This window comes from Nuphar pumila, chromosome 2 (assembly GCF_984573655.1).
Source record: "Nuphar pumila chromosome 2, dmNupPumi1.hap1.1, whole genome shotgun sequence".
Taxonomy (NCBI): Eukaryota; Viridiplantae; Streptophyta; class Magnoliopsida; order Nymphaeales; family Nymphaeaceae; genus Nuphar; species Nuphar pumila.
The window spans coordinates 62,231,037-62,249,494 of NC_143250.1; the positions used below are offsets into that span (position 1 = coordinate 62,231,037).

Consider the following 18,458-nt stretch of genomic DNA (forward strand, 5'->3'; position numbering starts at 1 on the left):
TGTCATTCTCTATGGGTTGGAGAAGAAGTATGGATCTCACTTGTGCTTTTTTTCAATTCCACTTGACTTCAAAGAACCATGAAAATGATGCCAATCGATAGGGTAACTGTACCCTCTCACCTCTGGTTGCTTTAGTGGAATGGAGGTAGATGTGCCGGCGGCCACCCCTACTATCTAGGGCATGTTTTGGAGGGTCATTGATAATTTTCCTTTTGGACATATGATCCTAAGTTGCTGGTGGGCGCTTGTTGGAGGCTCCAGAACAAACAACGTGCATAGGCATTGTTGTAGCCATGCCCATCGATGTCGGGACACTTTGTTTCCTACACATGGAATCCACTTTCAATGACTGACACACGTATGAAAAATCCATGATTGTGGTATAGGCGGGATGGGAGCATAGACATAGATCCATTGAGAAGATATTTTTTTTTTATTGAATTCCAAATTTGATTATGTTTTGCTATTTTGTTGCTTCGAGTATGAATAAACTCCACAAACAACCGTTTCAACGTATCAATCCATTGATTTGCAACCTTTTGTGCCTCTTTTATGTCATGCATGTTTTTGTTTATTTCAAGCAAGGAAGCTCTCACAAAATTCATGTTTGTCTAGACATGCTTTCGAGTCACTTTGTGAACTTCGCAACATTGTTGGCGAGGTCTTGCTTTGATATCAACTAATATAAATTCGTCTTCAGATTTACGAATAAGATCTACTGAATTATCTATTGCTACGATTAATCTAGAATTAATTATCTAATTTTATCTAAAAAATAGAAAAAAAAACTAGAAATAAGTAGAAATGTAAATAATTAGATTTAACTCACCTCATTTCTCATTTAACAATAAGATTTCTAATCTTTTTATAGATGATAAGTCTCAATCACAATCAAAACAAACTGCCTAACTGATAAACTCTAATTAGGGTAAGTTTCTATCATGATTAGATATGAGTTCATCACTTGAACTTAATATTTAAATACAAACTAAAAATTCAAAACATAAAATGGATTCAAATGAAACCCTGATAGGCTTTGTGTCTTTTGCTCGGCTCCTGCATCACTTAAGCACTTGGGCAGCAAATACTTTCTGGTATATTCCACGGCAAACCAATATCTATAATTGTGTTGCCTTTTGTAAGGTAGGTCCCGGATATTCATCAACGCACACAGTCACTGCAAAATACACAACATTTTGCGTCAGTAAAATTATGCTTGAAGGAAAGTTACATATCTTTTTTAATAGGAGTAATGTCCTGTAACATCATTAAAGTATCCCATTATAGTTTGGTCTGTCAAACCTGTGAAAAAAAAAAACAGACTAAATAAAAACAAAATAAAAAATTGAGACGAAAATAAAATCAACAAGACATTTACATGGTTCGGCAAAAGGCTTACATCCACAGGAAAAAGCTCACGCTCCCTCTTTATTTTTCATTATACTCAATCTGCCAAATCACATACTTATACAGGATTTTTATTCAAATAAATACATTTTATCTAGAAACTAATCAAGATAAGATAATGATGAATTGAATCTCATCTAATCCGTTAAATATTGAAAAAAAGTCTAACTAAAAATCTCCTCCAAATTTTGATAAAACCTTCCCCATCATCTTAAGGTTCCAACAAAACCATCTCTCATACATGCTCAGGGCAGTTCATCCAGTTTACTGGATTTGATAACCATGCATAAAACACAAAGTCAAGATATTGGAATATATTCTCCTTTGGAGATAAGTATTCCCGTTTGGTAGTATTGTGTGCCAAAGGTGATCACCATGCAAAGGAAGTGGGGCTTCATTGTTTGGAGGAGTGCCTTTTGCTTTTGAGTTTGGTGGAAAGCAATAATAAAATCAACTTTTGCTAACAGAGTGGCAAAGTGCCATGGCTATTTGACACAGGCAATCCAATTCATGTAGGGCCTGCACTATGTAGTTGTGGGCCCATGCAATGCTGTCATGTGATTGGCTAGTATCATAGCCACGACACTTAGCCGCTCCTGTGATCTCAACATTGTGGTCGTGTCACTATTATGCGGTGATCTCTAGAGCGACTTCTGTCAGTGATCCATCATAGGTCAACCTGATGCCGCTCATTCGTATCTAAAACACCATGGTTGAACTTAGCGATTGGGTTGGGCATTTTTTTCAATACCATTGATGCCATAATTGAATGATATTTAAGTTTGCAAAATGAACGGTTGAAAACATACTTCAAATCTGTTCACCGCATTGATGAACGACATCAGGGTGGTATCTGACGAGTTACCATTAGAGGTTGCACTGACCTAGTTCGTACTCTTTGTTTTGTATGCTAATTAAGCACGTGTCCCGGATGGAGCCTTCAGAATGACGCTGGGCCAGTGCAGAGTTCTACTACGTAAAAACTGCATTGAGTGTAGGAATGTGCAGTATATGTTAGCATGATCGGTGACGTGTGGTGGTAGCATGGTATGCGATAGACAGCGGTATTTTAGTTGGTGCAATGGTGTGTAGCGGCACAGACGTGAAACATTTTTTGGTTAAACAGTGCCAACAGATAAGATGATGCCTTTGAAAATTTAGTTAAGGATCTCTAGACTTAGATGAGTTTTTCATGCATAGCATTTAAACGCACGAAGGTGCATGTGGGCTAGGGTTAATTCTCTCAAGGATCACCTTAAATGGTTTCAACCGAATATGGTGACTCGGGACTAGGCGAGTAAATGCCTAGTAGTCGACGAACGAATCTAGATGATACTCTTCGCTATGACATACAATCATCAAGTGATCCTTAGATTGGGGTCACAAGGCCTTGTCTCTTCTATGACGAGGTTATGCTTGAGCATGCCTATGGAGTTGTGATACGCTCCATGGCACACAAGGCTAAGGCATCTACGCGCTCGCTAGTCAATATGGAACGACTATACACTTATGTGGCATGAACCAGATAGAATACGCATTTGAAAATACGCTTGATCAACTTTCGCTAGGCAGTTGTGCACGAGATGCTGCGCAGGGCCAATGAAATAATTCAGCACATGAAAAAGTGATGGTGTATGACCTTTGGCTGTTGGGTTGGTCAGACAATTTGGCGCATTGTGGGTTTGTGAAAAATTCTATATGCTTGTGACAGCACGTGTGACATGACAAATTTAAAAAATGGTTTGATTGTGGTATGGTCCACCATCCATTTTAAAAGTTTGATGGCAGCTTCAATCTCTAATTTTTACTTAATTTTCAAATGGATGGTCAAGATTGCATCACCCTATTCATTAATGATGTTATCAAAGCCAGAAAATGGTGCAATTGTTGGATTAGTGATTAGGGGTGTCAACGGGTCGAATTTGGGTCAATGGGTCAGGTTTACCCAAACCCAACCCGTACCAATCTCTATAGGGTCCTGGAATGGTGATAAATAAGAAGACCTCATTAAGAACTGGTATGATTAACACATGGATCTGGGTATAGTTTGTGAAATTTTATACCAGACCCGTGCCTAATCCAATTTTTAATTAAGACCCACAATTTTTCAATGTAAAAATGATCAAATATATTATTTTACCCAAGTATGGCCCGGGTCTGGTTCATGTAGTTCTTATCGGATCTGGGTATGGTTTCTCTTATGGTGGGTCTGATTAAACTCGGGTCCAGACCAGATACCATATCCGAAAATCAGGACAAGGTCGGGTTCCACCTGGGTCCCAAACCCGATGGGTTGACACCCTTATTGGTGATATCATGCACCATGTCTGTTGGAGTTGGAAGTCATGCTTGCTTTCAGAAAAAATTTATTTGTGTGACCCATTTAATCCCATGCTTGAAAAGGCAGACTCATTTTTTGGATAAACCCCCTCATGGCTGTAGCCATGTCAGTGATGGTTTCTAGATAGGTAAAGAAGCATAGGCTGAGAAAATTAAAAACATGAGTGACTAATTCTAATGAAACCACTAAGTGGTTGTTTGAAGCATAGTTGTCCAAGCGAAAATTAAAATCAAGTAGTAAAACAATTGGAATCGAAAAGCAGTTATTTCAAATTTTTAAAAGAGTGAAGGGGGAAGCGGGCAATAGGGAATCATTTAGAAAGCAATAAAATCGTTGGAACATAAGAATCATGATTCTTGAATATAGGAATTGAGATTTCTAGTTACAGGAATCAAGGTAGACAGCTTCTACTTTCTGCTTCCTAAGAATCACATTTCCTAATTATTCTGAGCACTTGAACAACTCTTTTCAAGTACTTCTCTCTCTCTCTCTCTCTCTCTCTCTCTCTATATATATATATATATATATATATATATAGTAACTAGAAATGTGGGCATTTCCAACACTGTTTTTGCAAATCCAACCATGTGGATGTGCTTGAGAAGGTGAATTTGCTAGGAATCAACCACTGGATCATGTATTTTCGATGAAAAAATGTGATTTTTGAATACTTGAATATTTATGAAGATTATGAGCCATTGATTTTTAAAACCTTAAAAAAATTATGTTTATGCATCAAAATGGGATGATTCAAGACGTGGTTCCGTATAGTTAGATTTAAGAGAAAAGAACAAAAACCATGAAAATAGTGGTTCATACATTAGTTATCATATGTCCAGTTCTCATATTCTGGTGATTCTATATATAATTTTTTACAAATCTGAAGGAAAAGACACTTGTATCATGTTTCTTAAATAAAAAAATGTTTTTTTAAGCCTTGATATTTATGATATTTATAAAAGTTTTACCCCGTCAATTTTCAAACCTCATAAAAACCTACTTGCACATCTGAATTCGACGATGCAAGAGTCAATCCCTATAAAATCAAGCTTTTGTAGAATACACCTGTATGGTCAAATTCGAGAAAAACACTAAAGAGAACCATTCAAATGTCCTGTAAGCTGCAGTAGGCAAGGATCTGTGTAAGCAGCTACCCTACATATATATAACATAGTTGCAATGAAACGCTAATTAACCTTGCATACTCTGTTTCAGGCGTACCAGTGCCAGGTATTGTACGAAACCCGTTTCACAAAAGCTGAAACTCGATTTTGAAACGCCATGCAGTTTTTTCTAAAAGCACAAGAAACCGGTCCTTAAGAATATAGGCAGTCTACTACACAAGACCGCACTTTTCTAATAAGGTAAATTTCAGAATATGGGAGAGAAAAAAAGGAATAAGTAACCTACTAAAGTTGTAAATGTAGACTATTATTTTACTGTCTGCGTTTTCTCCACTTCCATCTCAAAATCTAAAGAAGCAACAATTAAATGTTTGAGAGTGGTACATCAATTTTACTACTTATAAAAAAAAATCACCTGCTAAATGCATATTATTTACTACGCTTAACAGCACGCCTGCCCTGGCCCTTCTTGGGTGGTCCCTTCCCACGACGCTTCAGCATTCCAAGCTTAGCAAGGCGCCTGAGAAAATATGTAATAATTTACATGGCCTGCTTATAAGCCCCAAAAACAATTAAGTTCCACATAGTGAAAGCAAGGTTGGTCGGCCCACTTAGACTAACCCTTGGCACATTCATCTAGCAAAGCATGATGAGGACCCTTACTCCAGGGAAAAAAGAGCCACCTTGAGAGGGTTAGGATGCAGCAAATTCCATGGTAGAGATTTCCTGCCACTTTTGACTACCAAGAAGCCCAAGGGGCAGAATATGCAGACCAGTCCCATGGAGATTTGCTTATCTCATCATAAATATATAGTTTTGGTGTTCAGTGGGACAAAGATATCAGCACGAATGTTTGACACTGACTCAAAGCATATTAAATAAAAGATGAAAGAAATGAAGAATAGAATCAGGCAGGACCTTAATGACAATAAAGGAACAAAATATTCTAAGGGTTTGAGGGTGTAGTGCACTGTATGAACAAAATCCTTTAATGCAAATAGGTTACATACTAATTGTAATGCATTTACTTGTTTTATCATATATGATGATCATATCAGCATTCAGAAAAGAAAAAAAAAGGAAAAAAATGTCATAAGCAAATCCTTGTTTGACTCCAAGAGAAGGTTCAGGACATTCTGCAGCAGCAAGGATTCTTGGTTTCCAAAGGGAGGTGCCCTATAACTCAATTAAGTATATTCTGAACTTTTTTACCTTTTCAAGAAATGGATCACATGAAAGGAATACAAAGATCACAACCTCACTGTAGATGTAATGTACATTTTAGGCTTTATGCTTGTTTGATATTATCCAGCTATTTCAATATGTCCCTTTTTCTCTTTTTCCTATTTTTGGGTTGGATAGGGAGGCACCATTTTTTTCCAGCGACACGCATCAAGTTGACAGATCAAGCAACCAAAAAACGTGAAGGCCAAGTAAATGATTGAAACAATTTATTCAAAGCCTTACAATCTATGAAAAGCCTTACAAGTTTCTGCCTTCTGTTAGTAGGGTGAGTAGTCTAAATATATTTATTTTTGTTTCTTTTTTTAATGAATTTTGAAGAAAGTGAATCAGACAATGTTGGTTCAACTTCAATATGAGACAGATGCCATATAATCTTTGTAAGATTAAGACAACATACTTTTGATAGATAATGTTCTTTAATTCTTCCTGCTAAAAATGCGAGACTGCAGAGTGGTGGTTAGTGGAACCAACTGATATAATGGTAAATATGGGAGTTCTGAACTCTCTCATAACTGTACTATCACATACAGAACACCATGTTACTCACTGTACTCAAGAGTTCAGCAACAGTACAGAATCAATGAACAAACAAAGCAAGCTGAAGGGTTGATGTGTGAAGTTACGCTTATTTGGTCTATAAATGATTGCACCCATTTATCTCAATAAGTGGGATGACAGGATATTGCATTGTGAAGGGGAAATGCAATATCCCAACTCAAATCCAACTTCTGGATAAGTGATCATGCATCATAAGCATCAGGTCACTCGGAGAGAGAGAGAGAGAGAGAGAGAGAGAGAGAGAGAGAGAGAGAGAGAGAGAGAGAGAGAGAGAGAGAGATGTACTCGTGTTCGAGCCTGCCCATGACTAAGGGGTCATCCTTCTTGATGTCGTAGGGGTACCACTCGGCCACCTTGTCACCGATCAGCTTCTTGCGGAGGATCTTGTGGGGAGACCTCTGCCCCGTCAGGTTGAGGACGTGCCCAAAGATCTTTGCCCTTGCCTCCGTCACACCCTTGAACGCTGCAGACATCAGCAACTGCTTCAGACTCATCGCTGCTTCCTTCTCCCTCCCTCGTTTCCTCCTCCTTAATCAGGCACTCTTACTGTCCGAAATAAGTAAATAAGCAGTATGAAGATCGGGGGATGAAAACTCATCCGCTTGGATATGGTAAGTTGGTAACAAGATAAACTTGGGCAAGTTTTTTGTAGACGTAAGACTATAAACTTTTAACAAACCTTATCCCTACCCAAAAAAACATTGGATTTAGCATGCATTCACATAATACAAAACCAAAACAAACATTAAACCACAAAAAACCCTAAAATATAAGCATAAAAAACATGCATTTCTCTAACCCTACATGAAATAGAAATTTAGCATGCATTCACACAATAAAATGCCAAAATAAGCATTAAAACACAAAAAACCCTGAAAATCTAAGCATAAAAAACATGTATTTAGGAAACCCTAACCCTACACGAAATAGAAATTCGGATTAAGCATGCATTCATACAATAAAATGTTGAAATAAGCATTGAAACAAAAGAAAACCTAAAACCTAAGCAATAAAAAACATGTATTTAGGAAACCCTAACCCTACACAAAATAGAAATTCAAATTTAGCATACATTCACACAATAAAATGCCAAAATAAGCATTAAAACACAAAAAACCCTAAAATCTAAGCATAAAAAAATGTATTTAGGAAACCCTAAGCCTACACGAAATAGAAATTTGGATTTAGCATGCATTCACACAATAAAAAACCAAAAAAGCATTAAAATACAAAAAATCCTAAAATCTAAGCATAAAAAGACATGTATTTAGGAAACCCTAACACTACACGAAATAGAAATTCGAATGTAGCATGCATTCACACAATAAAATGTCGAACTAAGCATTAAAACACAAAAAACCCTAAAATCTAAGCATAAAAAACATGTATTTAGGAAATCCTAACCCCACATAAAATAGGATTTCGGATTTAACATGCATTCATACAATAAAAAGCCGAAATAAGCATTGAAACACAAAAACCACTAAAAACTAAGCATAAAAAGCAAAGATTTTAACAAACCCTAACCCTAATCTCGGATTGAGCATTCATTCTAACTTAAGCCCTAGAGAGACATGAGACATTCCTCTAATCCTATACCAGCTGAGAGAGAGAGAGCACCGTCGGAGAGAGGGAGCATATGTCGAAAAGAGGGAGCGGACATCGGAGAGAGGGAGCAGATGCAGGGGGAGAGAGGAGTGAGGAAAAAAGTCGGGCGGTAGGGGCCAGTTGTCGGGGTCAGGTTGTTAATATTATTATTTTTTATCATGGGGTGTCCAAGGCGGTTCGAACAACCTTGTTCCAGGGAAGGGGGGGGGGGGGGCTTGGACAAAGCCCGAGCGTCCACACTGAATGCAGTGTCTAGCGTGTCCCATGCCTTACACATATAGCGAACAACACTGTCCACTGCCCTGAAGGAACACTATAAGAATGATGCACCATTTCTTTATTATCTTTTTTTTAGCACAAGGTTTTTCTCTTGCCTTAATAGGTTAGGCAAATAGCAACAAGGGAGATATGTCTTATTCTACCCGTGTTACTACTATATGGGAAGGGGATTTTGCCCACTTAAATCCTAAAATGGAGGACATCCCTATGAAACCTCATGCATGTGCCAGTACATAGAACATATCAGGTGAGAGTGCAAAATTTTGGAAGAAAGAGTGTGGATCAGGTAGGATTCCCTTTCATTTAATGGATGAACAGCACCCAGCCACCATGGCTGGAGTCATTGCTCTCAGGTGTCCATTAAAGATGCTCTAGATATAATCTAGAGTGTCAACAACACTGAAAATTTTGTGAGCCCCATCTAAAACACTAGGATGTCATTCATCATCATGGGTCATGGATGAACTGCATCCAAGAGCCGTTAGATGTACCCGTGACATGATCCACACTCAGGAAGAAATGAACATGAATATTGATATGGAGATCCTCTCTAGTCAAATGTAGCTGGAATTTGGATGTTGTCATATCAAATTGACATTATATTTAACAAATATTATTTACAAATAAAATAAATAATAGAAAACGTAAAGAGGCCAATTATGGTTCAATATGGATCCTTCCTAGTCAAATGCAGCTGGAATTTGGATGTTACAATATCAAATCGACATTTTATGTAACAAATATCTTTTACAAATAGAATAAAACAAGCTTACTCTGGCCTTAAATCGTTAGTCATTTTCTATAACCATTTTACGTTCAGCTTAGACTACACCATCATTGGTTGTACTGTCATTATATCCAATTAAACACTTCAAGTTCTCTTGTCAAATATGTCAATTTTGCAAAGGCCTTTGATTAACTTAGGTGTCGTTTAGATGACAAGCTGAGAAAACTTGGTTTAATAAAAACCTGGTTTTGCTGTTTAGATGACAGCTGCTAACCTGTATACTGTATATAACCTGGTTATCTGAAAATGCTATTTGGATGGCAAAAAACCTGGTTTTGCAATTTACTGACCAGATTTGCCTATAGCAATCAATATTTAAGTAAGAATTAAAGATTTCATGAGTAAAAAAAGATCTTTCACGTACCAACACTCAGTTCATTGTCATTTGTAGAAATAATCAGTCTCATAGAGCAATAAATATCATTATGTCATTTGAAAAGTTGTTAGAGAAGCCAAATTGAATCTAAAAATAATAATGTATCTCAGATGACACCTTACACTTGAAGACTCACAAATAACTTGTAGGCTATGTCACATGGGTGCGGGTACGGTTGCGGGTACGGGTGCGGAGCAATTTAAAAAATTTTGGACACGGGGACACAGCTATATATATGTATATATATTTTTAAAAAATATATATATAAATAATAAGACTCGGTCAAAGTTGTGCTCATTAGAGGACACGGCTATATATATATATATATATATAAAGATCAATTTGTTTTTAGTTTTTATACGTCTTTTGCCCTAAAAATGGACAAAAATAGACTCGATCAAAGTTGACCGAGTCAAAAATGTGAACGGACTTGGCCCCGGTGTGTTGACCGAGTCCGACGTTGACCATGTCCGCCCTGTGTCCGAAGCCGCACCCGTGTCGGGGCGTGTCAACGCGGGTGCGTCGACCTTATAGTCGAGTCCGTGTGACTTAGCTTGTAGGGCACATCTATGGATTGTAGGGAGAAAAAAACAACTCATAGGCAATTAACATAGCTCCATAATGCTGCATATCAACATTATAATCTCATAGGAATATTAGTTGCATAAGAAGGACGCAGTGGTAGAACGAATAGCCTTTTGACATGTTGATCTTTGACACAACAAACTTGCTATGTCATGGCACCATATACTTTGAAATCTGGACTACCTCAACAAAATAATTACCAATATCAAACCGTTGTTGCAGTTGCATCATTTGCTAATATATGTAACTCTGAAGATTTTTCTTATGTTTACAAGATAAAACATTGAAAAAATTAGAAACATTCATAGTCTAAATGACATGGAGCTTGAAAATTCACAGGAGAATATGCTATGTGAATGATAGATGACAGCCTATGATACACAAAAATCACCACAGCATTTGCAACATACCCAGTCATACACAAATCAGAAAATCTATTCTGTAACCAAATCCAAGTCAGAAAATCTATTCTGAAATTCAACGATCAACATACAATCAATATATCCCTATATACCCTTATTCAGTCACACAAACCAGGCATAACAATTCCATCTACAGTACAGGAAAAAATCCAGGATAAGGAACTTAAAAATAACAACGCATAAAACTGGTGGTAATCATATTCAAAGTATGTCTTTAATCTTTATATTAAATCATTTCATGATAGTTTAAATGCTAAAGCTACAGCATACATTATTTTTCAAAAAAAGCAAAAATTACAAAGATCCTAAATTACAAGAACAGTGAGACAACAAATGGCTGGAAAAGGGCCTCACCGGCTACACGCACACAGAGAGAGGGACAGAGAAGAAGAAGAAAACAAAAAGGGGAAGGCGGAAGAAGACGAGAGAGAGAGAGAGAGAGAGAGAGAGAGAGAGAGAGAGAGAGACCTCTCCGGAAAATCACCTCCGGAGAGACGCCGGAGAGTCGCTGCCAATTAGGATGCCGGAATCTGGCCACCACTCTCAGAGGTCGCCGGAAGAATCCATGGAGTCCCTCTTCTTGGGTTAGGGATAAACTGGGTTAGGCTGTTAGGGAAAGTGAAAAAACTGCCGTAACCTATGTCACATAGGTGCGGATGCGGATGCAGATATATAATTTTTACAGTTTTAAGTTAACACTGTGTATTTGTGTGCATTTATGTATTTATATATATAATATAGATAAAAATGGACTTGATTAGGGTTAACTGAATCTACTTTTCGATAGAAATGGACCTCTGTGGTTGACTTTATTGTGTCCAAGTGTCGCACCCGCCTGGGTGCGGGTGCGGTGCCCTGTTAGAAGAGTTCGTGTGACATAGGCCGTAACTCAGGTCGGCAAAACTTTTTTTTTCTTAGAGAAAGTGAAATTTATTTAATGCAAAAAAACAGATGAAACATGCAGTTTTCAGGTCCATACGACACCTCATTCGCAAGAGCACCAACTAAGCTATTTGGATCTAGATCTGACCTAGATGCAAATGGATTAAGAGACAACTTAGCCTCCTGGGTGACAACTTCGATACGATCTTGTCTAGATCCATCGGCAAGAAGACAACTCAGGGTGTTTGGATCTGAATCTGACCCAGATCCAAAACTAGAACAACAACTCGAAATGGATCTAATCCGGATCCAAACCAATAGAAAGATAATTCAACTAGAGCGACAACTTAGTTTGGACTTGATCTATATCCAAACCACTCAGAAGGCAATCCAACTGGATCTAATCTAGATCCAATTAGTTCAAATGATAATTTAGATCTAGATCCAAAACCTTAGAGCAAAAATTAAGCCAAAATGGCAATGTACAGACAAAAATTGAGCCAGAATGATAATTTGGACTAGATGTAGATCCTGAACTAGATCCGAATGACCTAAAAGCACAATCAATTTACTAGGAAACAACACTTGAATCATGTTTTTCAATGAAAAAGATGATTTTTAAGCCTTGAATATTTAGAAAAATCTTAAACCATCGACTTTCTAAACCTTATAAAAACCTACCTAAGTATTGGAATCGGATGATCCAAGGGTAGATTCATAAAAAATCAAGCATGTTGAACGCATTCTGTCAGATTTAAGGAAAATGTGAAAAAAACCTTAAAAAGCCCGGTTGGTATGATGGTTAGTTAGAAAACTGGTTCTCAGCTACCACCTTTATATATATATATATATATATATATATATATATATATAGAGAGAGAGAGAGAGAGAGAGAGAGCTAAATGAATCGTGATAAATGAGTTTTTCAGGGTTTTTTTGTTTTATTTTAAAATTCTAACCGTACAGATGTGATCTATGTACTTGATTTTATAGGGATCAGCTCTTGAAGTGTTTTATTCCGACATATGGGTGGGTTTTTACAATGTTCGAAAAATCATCTGTCTAAAATCTTTGTAAATTTTCTAGGCTCCAAATATTATTCTTTTCATCAAAAACACATGATCCATGTGTGGATTCCTCGTAAATCGACCATGCCACGGAAGAGCAGAAAACCCCATTAGCACATTTCATTTAGCATATGAAATTTAGCACTGACCCATTTATCTCTTTATATATATATATATATATATATATATAAGAGAGAGAGAGAGAGAGTAAAACAAATTCAGTCTCTTGACAAAGTGACATTCAAGTTAAGATCTAGTATTCTTTCAAAAAAGATAATAAATCTAGCAGACAAGATGGACGGTGATCCTGAGCAGTGTCTCACCCCCATCAGTTACATGCTGACCAGTTGGGAAGAGGGGTTAGCAAACTCACTTGCCGGTTCCCCCAGTCACTGAGACACGAGACATGGGGACCCCCAGTTTGAGGTGTTGTTCCTCATATGTTTCTCAAGAACAAGAGGCACAAACCAGTTTGTAAGTTCAACACTAGTTCAAGAGTATACTGATGTAAGACACTCGGGCCATTTTATGGCTCAATTAGTTGCAACTTGCAAGAATATTTGGGGTTCACATTTTATCCATGTTTTATGGTATTAGTAAATGCAGAATGCAACAGTGCTATTTTATGGTGATTACATGTGAGGATTGTTACTATGATTTCAAGGATCTAAACATAATGAGGATCAATGTAATACAGTGCCAAAGAAACATTTCTCAGATGGCGCCAGTTGGCTTAATTCTATTAAATTATTTTTACTATTTTCTTAACAAAAATGGCATTTCAGTCATCTATTAAAAAAGATACCTGGATGCCAACTGTTCTACATTGAGATTGAAGGGGAAATCACCTACTTGTTCTGCCATAATTTTCAACAGTAACGATCAGGATATATTCGATCTAACTTGGTTACAAGTTAATAATAATCAGACTTGGGTTAACCCAAACCCAGTATTGTATCAGGGCAGAAAGGACCTATGTTGTGTAATTTATAATACAGACCAAAAGTTGATGAAGTCAACATTCAAAATGGTGTTGAGGGAGGAAAACCGAAATTGCAGTTGTGAAACAATACAACTCTTCAGGCATGTTTGCAATGACCTACGATTCTTGGATTTTCTAAGGATTCCTGTGATTGTAAATCACAATCACAACACTTTCTCAAGGTTTATGATTAAAATATGAATCCTAGGCATATTTATAGGTTCACATAAACAACATTTCAAATATCAAATATGATTAAAATTTTACATCAATAAGAAAGATATCTTACCAGTGAAGGTTGTCTTACTCGCATCTCGTGGTCACTTTTACCAAACTGTTTTGATACCATTTTGTAATGCCTCCAAAAATTTAACTTTAATTATTTTTCAATATTAAAATTTTGAGACCAATTTTTTTTTTATAAGTAAATCAGATCTTATAATGCAAAAATGATTTTCTCAAACGGTTAAGGCTTTGGGCGAAATCACATTAGAGATAAAAATCAAAACAAGAGTATAAAGACAATGGTTTAGTCTCTCATGATCAAGTACTTAAAACAAAAAAAGATTATGTCTACCAAGATCGTAAGGTAAGAGTGGACCCTCGAGGATGCAGTTCGACCAGTCATTCGCTTCAGTTATTCATCATACTTTACATGCATTACCTGTCCCCCATAAAACGGGGTTAGACTCGCTAAAGTCTAGTATGACAACCCAAAACCCAAGCTTGAAGAAAACATATCAAGCATTCAAAGGTAAAGACATGATGCGTTATTCATCAATCTTCAAGTGGTAGACAATCCTCAAGTGATAGACAAGGAAACAACGTCTCATAAGTCATTCATTCAAGCATTCGAACATAAGGCATTTAAAAGCATTTCATCACTTAATATTTCATTTAACCTTAACTCACATCATAAAGCATAATCTATACGCATTCAAGAATACAAGTCATCGCATATATATAAGACATTTAGGTAATTGCATTATTTTTATATGCATACATATTTCTTATAAACAATAAGTCAAATCATATTTGACCACTCAAGCGTGAAACACACGCACATACTTTCTAAGTAAATCAGTTAGATATTCAGGATACACATCAATCATGATGCATAGGTGTAATATATTCACTCAGACAATCATAATGCAATCATTTGCAATGAAACTATGTAGGTGTGATGTGTCATTCACCTAATAAGTCAATCTAGTCATTTATAGGTGTGATGTGTCATTCACCTATACGCTAACATAAGCACCACAATCATAACTTCATATCAAGATCTAAAATTGATAAAGGTCTGATTCTCACATCTGAGTTCAACATATAATCATGCAATAACAAAAAACCTAAAATTATAGATTCATAACTGGCGATCTCAAACAACTCGCAAGATCATCACAATTCATTATAACATTTCATTTAATCATAACAAAGATTTACAAGATCTATACCGGATCACCTGGTCTAGAAAATGTACAACTTCACAAAGAGTTGCCTCCCTAGACGGATGGCCTGTCTGGTCTTTGACAATGCACTTCCTCAAAGGGATATACCATATTCGTGAGCTACCTGCTGTTGGAGAATGCACTTTCTTATAAAGACTTACCGCTTTAGCCGAATTACCTTATTTGGTCATGCACACCTTCACAAAGAATCATTTGAGAACAATTTCTCAACTGGTATCTTATCCAGTGAAAACTATTGTCATACATACATCAATAGAATTGACTACTTTCAGGGTCGATAGTTACCAACACAGGCACAAGCATGTTTACAATCAATTGACAAATCACAAGATTTTAGGTTACCACTTCGGAGCACCAAAACATATCAACTCAATCAACCAAACACATGGTCAAGAGCCATTATTCGAGCTTAAACATTCAATAGATCTCAAAAATATCTACGCATATCACATTTCATGCATAGATCAACATGCATCACATCATATAGCATATCATATGTCACATCATATATCATGGCATTTAAATCATAAAATCACATATTTTGCCAACAATCACACATTTTGCCAACAAGGTTCTATGAACCATAGCTCAATCCTGGGCCTCAACATTTATCACATGCATTCATTATTTCATATCATGTAGCGTTTAACAACATATAAATGCTTATCATAACATATTCATATGAAATCATCAAGTTTCATCAAAATCCACACATTCGTAGATTAAATCTCAAAGTTGCATAAACAAAATATGAATTTCATGAATGCTGAACATGCACATTCTATAATACGAAGCAATTAAACCTCAACATACGTAACTCCTGTTAAGATAAGCTTATATATATATATATATATATATATATATATATATATATATATATATATATATATATATATATATATATATATATACTGGAATACCCATCAAGGGTATTTCGATCATTTTACCTTGTAATAGAGGTCACCCATTAGGGGCTGACTGCTTAAATTGTTATTTGTTCTGCTTTTTGATAGTTTTTACTTTTTGGTACCTTGATTGGGACCATGGTTGCCAGTTGAGGAAGCGGGAACGGGAAGTGAGGCACTTTCAAAATTTTAAGAAGTGGGAAGCATGGGACCACTTAGGAGCGAATCGGAAATCGTCTCGAAAGCGAATCAGAAGCAACCTAGGAAGCGAGGGGGAAGCGAAAAAAATAAAATAAAAAATACAAAAATGGGGGAAGCGAGGGGAAAGCTGGGGGAAGCGTGATGGGAAGCGCGCTTCCCATAAAAGGGAAGCACGTTTCTCATAAAAGGGAAGCACGCTTCCCATTAAAAAATGGTGCTTCCCCGCGCGTTTCGGGAGCACGACGTTTCGCGCTTCCGAAGCGCACTTCCCCACTTACCTAGGTGCTTCCGGTAACTCTGATTGGGACATGAGCTGCAACTAGCTCTTGGAGCTGCTGACCAACAGCTAGTTGGGCTGCTCCCTATTCTTATTGTTTGTTATAAATAGGGCTTCAAGCCCTTGTAAACTTGAATGCCTTTTGAGCTATGTAATACAAAAGCCTTTATTTGACCCTTGTGTGGGTGGTGTGGATTGATCAATCAAGTGTTCTTATTGGTTGGTTGTGTTTTTTTAAGTCCATAAGAGACATTTGTTTGTTCTTGTTTTCATTTCATTAGCTTTGGTGCTCTTGGGTTGTTATTCATTCAAAAAGGTCAAGAGGAGGATCGTGAGATTGGTGGAGTGTCGGTTCGCGAGATCGTTGCATTGGGAAGCGCACTATCAAAGATCTCCTCAACAAAATTCTTGCTACCTGGCACACACTTACACATGGCACACTCAAGTGTAAACACAGGCACCCACGACACCATCTTCTAATAAATAACAACCACAAAAGCATGGGGCGAAGAGAAATTTCACAAACATATTCTAACAACTATCATCTACAAAAAAATGTGTGGCAAAGACTAATGGTTCCCCAGCTAGTTTTTGGTACGCTGCAGTATTAATTAACTGTATTGTAATAAGCATACACAAAACCAACTATGAGCATTGATGTAAAAACAAATCTTCTCATTCGATATACACTCTCTTCCCAACTGGAGAACTCCCCAACAAGATACCGGTGACCAACACACGCATTTTCACAAAACAACATCAAACCCATTAACCAAAAGCAACTGACTGCTCCGCAGAAGTCAATCACCACGAAGAACAACAAACAACATATCGATGATTCTTAACGACTAAATTCGGGCACAAATACTCTTCTGGAATAAAGAAAACACCATAAAACCCCTTAAAAAGAAACTCCACAAACACGATGAAAACAAAAGGAACCACGAACCACTCACACAGCACTCAGTCATACCACAACCCGAAAAACGAAAACAAAAAGAGGAAAAAGATACACAAACGTCAGCTATCCAATCATTGGAAACTAATTCGCCCAAAGAAAACAGACAAAATGAATTCATTCCCAAATTAGGAAAAACACAAAATATGCTAAAAATCTTGCATCCGGAAAATCATTATGATGCTTCCGACCATAACAAGCAAAACCCTAAAACTACGCACAAAGAATCAAATTTGAAGCAAATGCAAGCGAAAATCAAAATAGATAACCATACCGGAAACCTCAAACTACCAAACAGGAAAAAGGAATGAAATAGGGATAAATGAAGCGAGGAAATAGCGACTCACGGTATTCTACAGCAAGTTAAGGGATTCTGCGATGTTGGTGTTGTTAATGGCGGTCGAAGCGAGGGCGCGAGCGAAAGGGGAAGGACGAAAACAAATCCTAAGGGTGTAGAGAGAGAGCGCCAAAGAGAGAATTAGGGGCTTATGTGTTGTGTGCTTGGCGCGGGTGTGGTATTTCCCTCACTCTCACCCCTCACCCTCAATAATCAAAAGCACATGGTGCCTGTGGGCACTGTCACAGAGATACGTTAACACGAGGACACGTGACATGAGTTCCGCTTGCAAATTTGAAAGAAAAAACCGAAGAATAGGATACGAGGACACATCAAAATCTTTTAAATAATAAAATATATTTCTTATATATTTTAATAGTAAAAATACATTTTATTAAAATAATACTATTAAATATTGAAATATTATTAAAAATGTTAAAATAGTGTCTGTACATGTCAGTATTCACATTACCGTTCCTGGCGTGTCTGCTTGTGTCACGGGGGACACTCGCTCAAAATGGTGTGTCCATATGACATAAGCCAGTGGGTAAGCCAGGAAATTGGGTTGTGGTTTGGGTCAGTATTGAAACTTAATGGGGTCTGGATTGGATCTAGGCTCATGTGGGTTTAGAGTATGATGGAACC

At 37.1% G+C, this 18,458-nt stretch overlaps 1 protein-coding gene across 3 annotated transcripts; it reads right to left on the reverse strand.

Moving 5' to 3' along the window:
• Window positions 1-834: 834 nt before the first annotated feature.
• On the reverse strand, window positions 835-17,974 carry LOC149845554 (uncharacterized). 3 transcript variants are annotated; one of them, XM_089995826.1, is made up of 4 exons: window positions 17,824-17,974; window positions 6,961-7,221; window positions 5,288-5,392; window positions 835-1,177 (listed from the first exon to the last, which is right to left on the reverse strand). In XM_089995826.1, the coding sequence occupies exons 2-3, from the start codon at window positions 7,167-7,169 to the stop codon at window positions 5,302-5,304; spliced, it is 300 nt and encodes a 99-aa protein (XP_089851952.1). In that variant the 5' UTR covers window positions 7,170-7,221; window positions 17,824-17,974; the 3' UTR covers window positions 835-1,177; window positions 5,288-5,301. The 3 variants fall into 3 exon arrangements, with proteins under 3 accessions (XP_089851952.1, XP_089851950.1, XP_089851951.1); XM_089995824.1 differs by lacking the exon at window positions 835-1,177 and having other exon boundaries at window positions 5,162-5,392; XM_089995825.1 differs by lacking the exons at window positions 835-1,177; window positions 17,824-17,974 and adding an exon at window positions 11,201-11,333 and having other exon boundaries at window positions 5,162-5,392.
• Between the last annotated feature and the right edge of the window lie 484 nt (window positions 17,975-18,458).

Bases quoted from the DNA above. Each gene is read 5' to 3' on its own strand.
- LOC149845554 (XM_089995826.1), bottom strand. From the start codon at position 7,169: ATGAGTCTGAAGCAGTTGCTGATGTCTGCAGCGTTCAAGGGTGTGACG. The intron at 5,393-6,960 runs GTACATCTCTCT...ATATTTTCTCAG, and splicing joins ATGGGCAGGCTCGAACACGA to GCGCCTTGCTAAGCTTGGAA.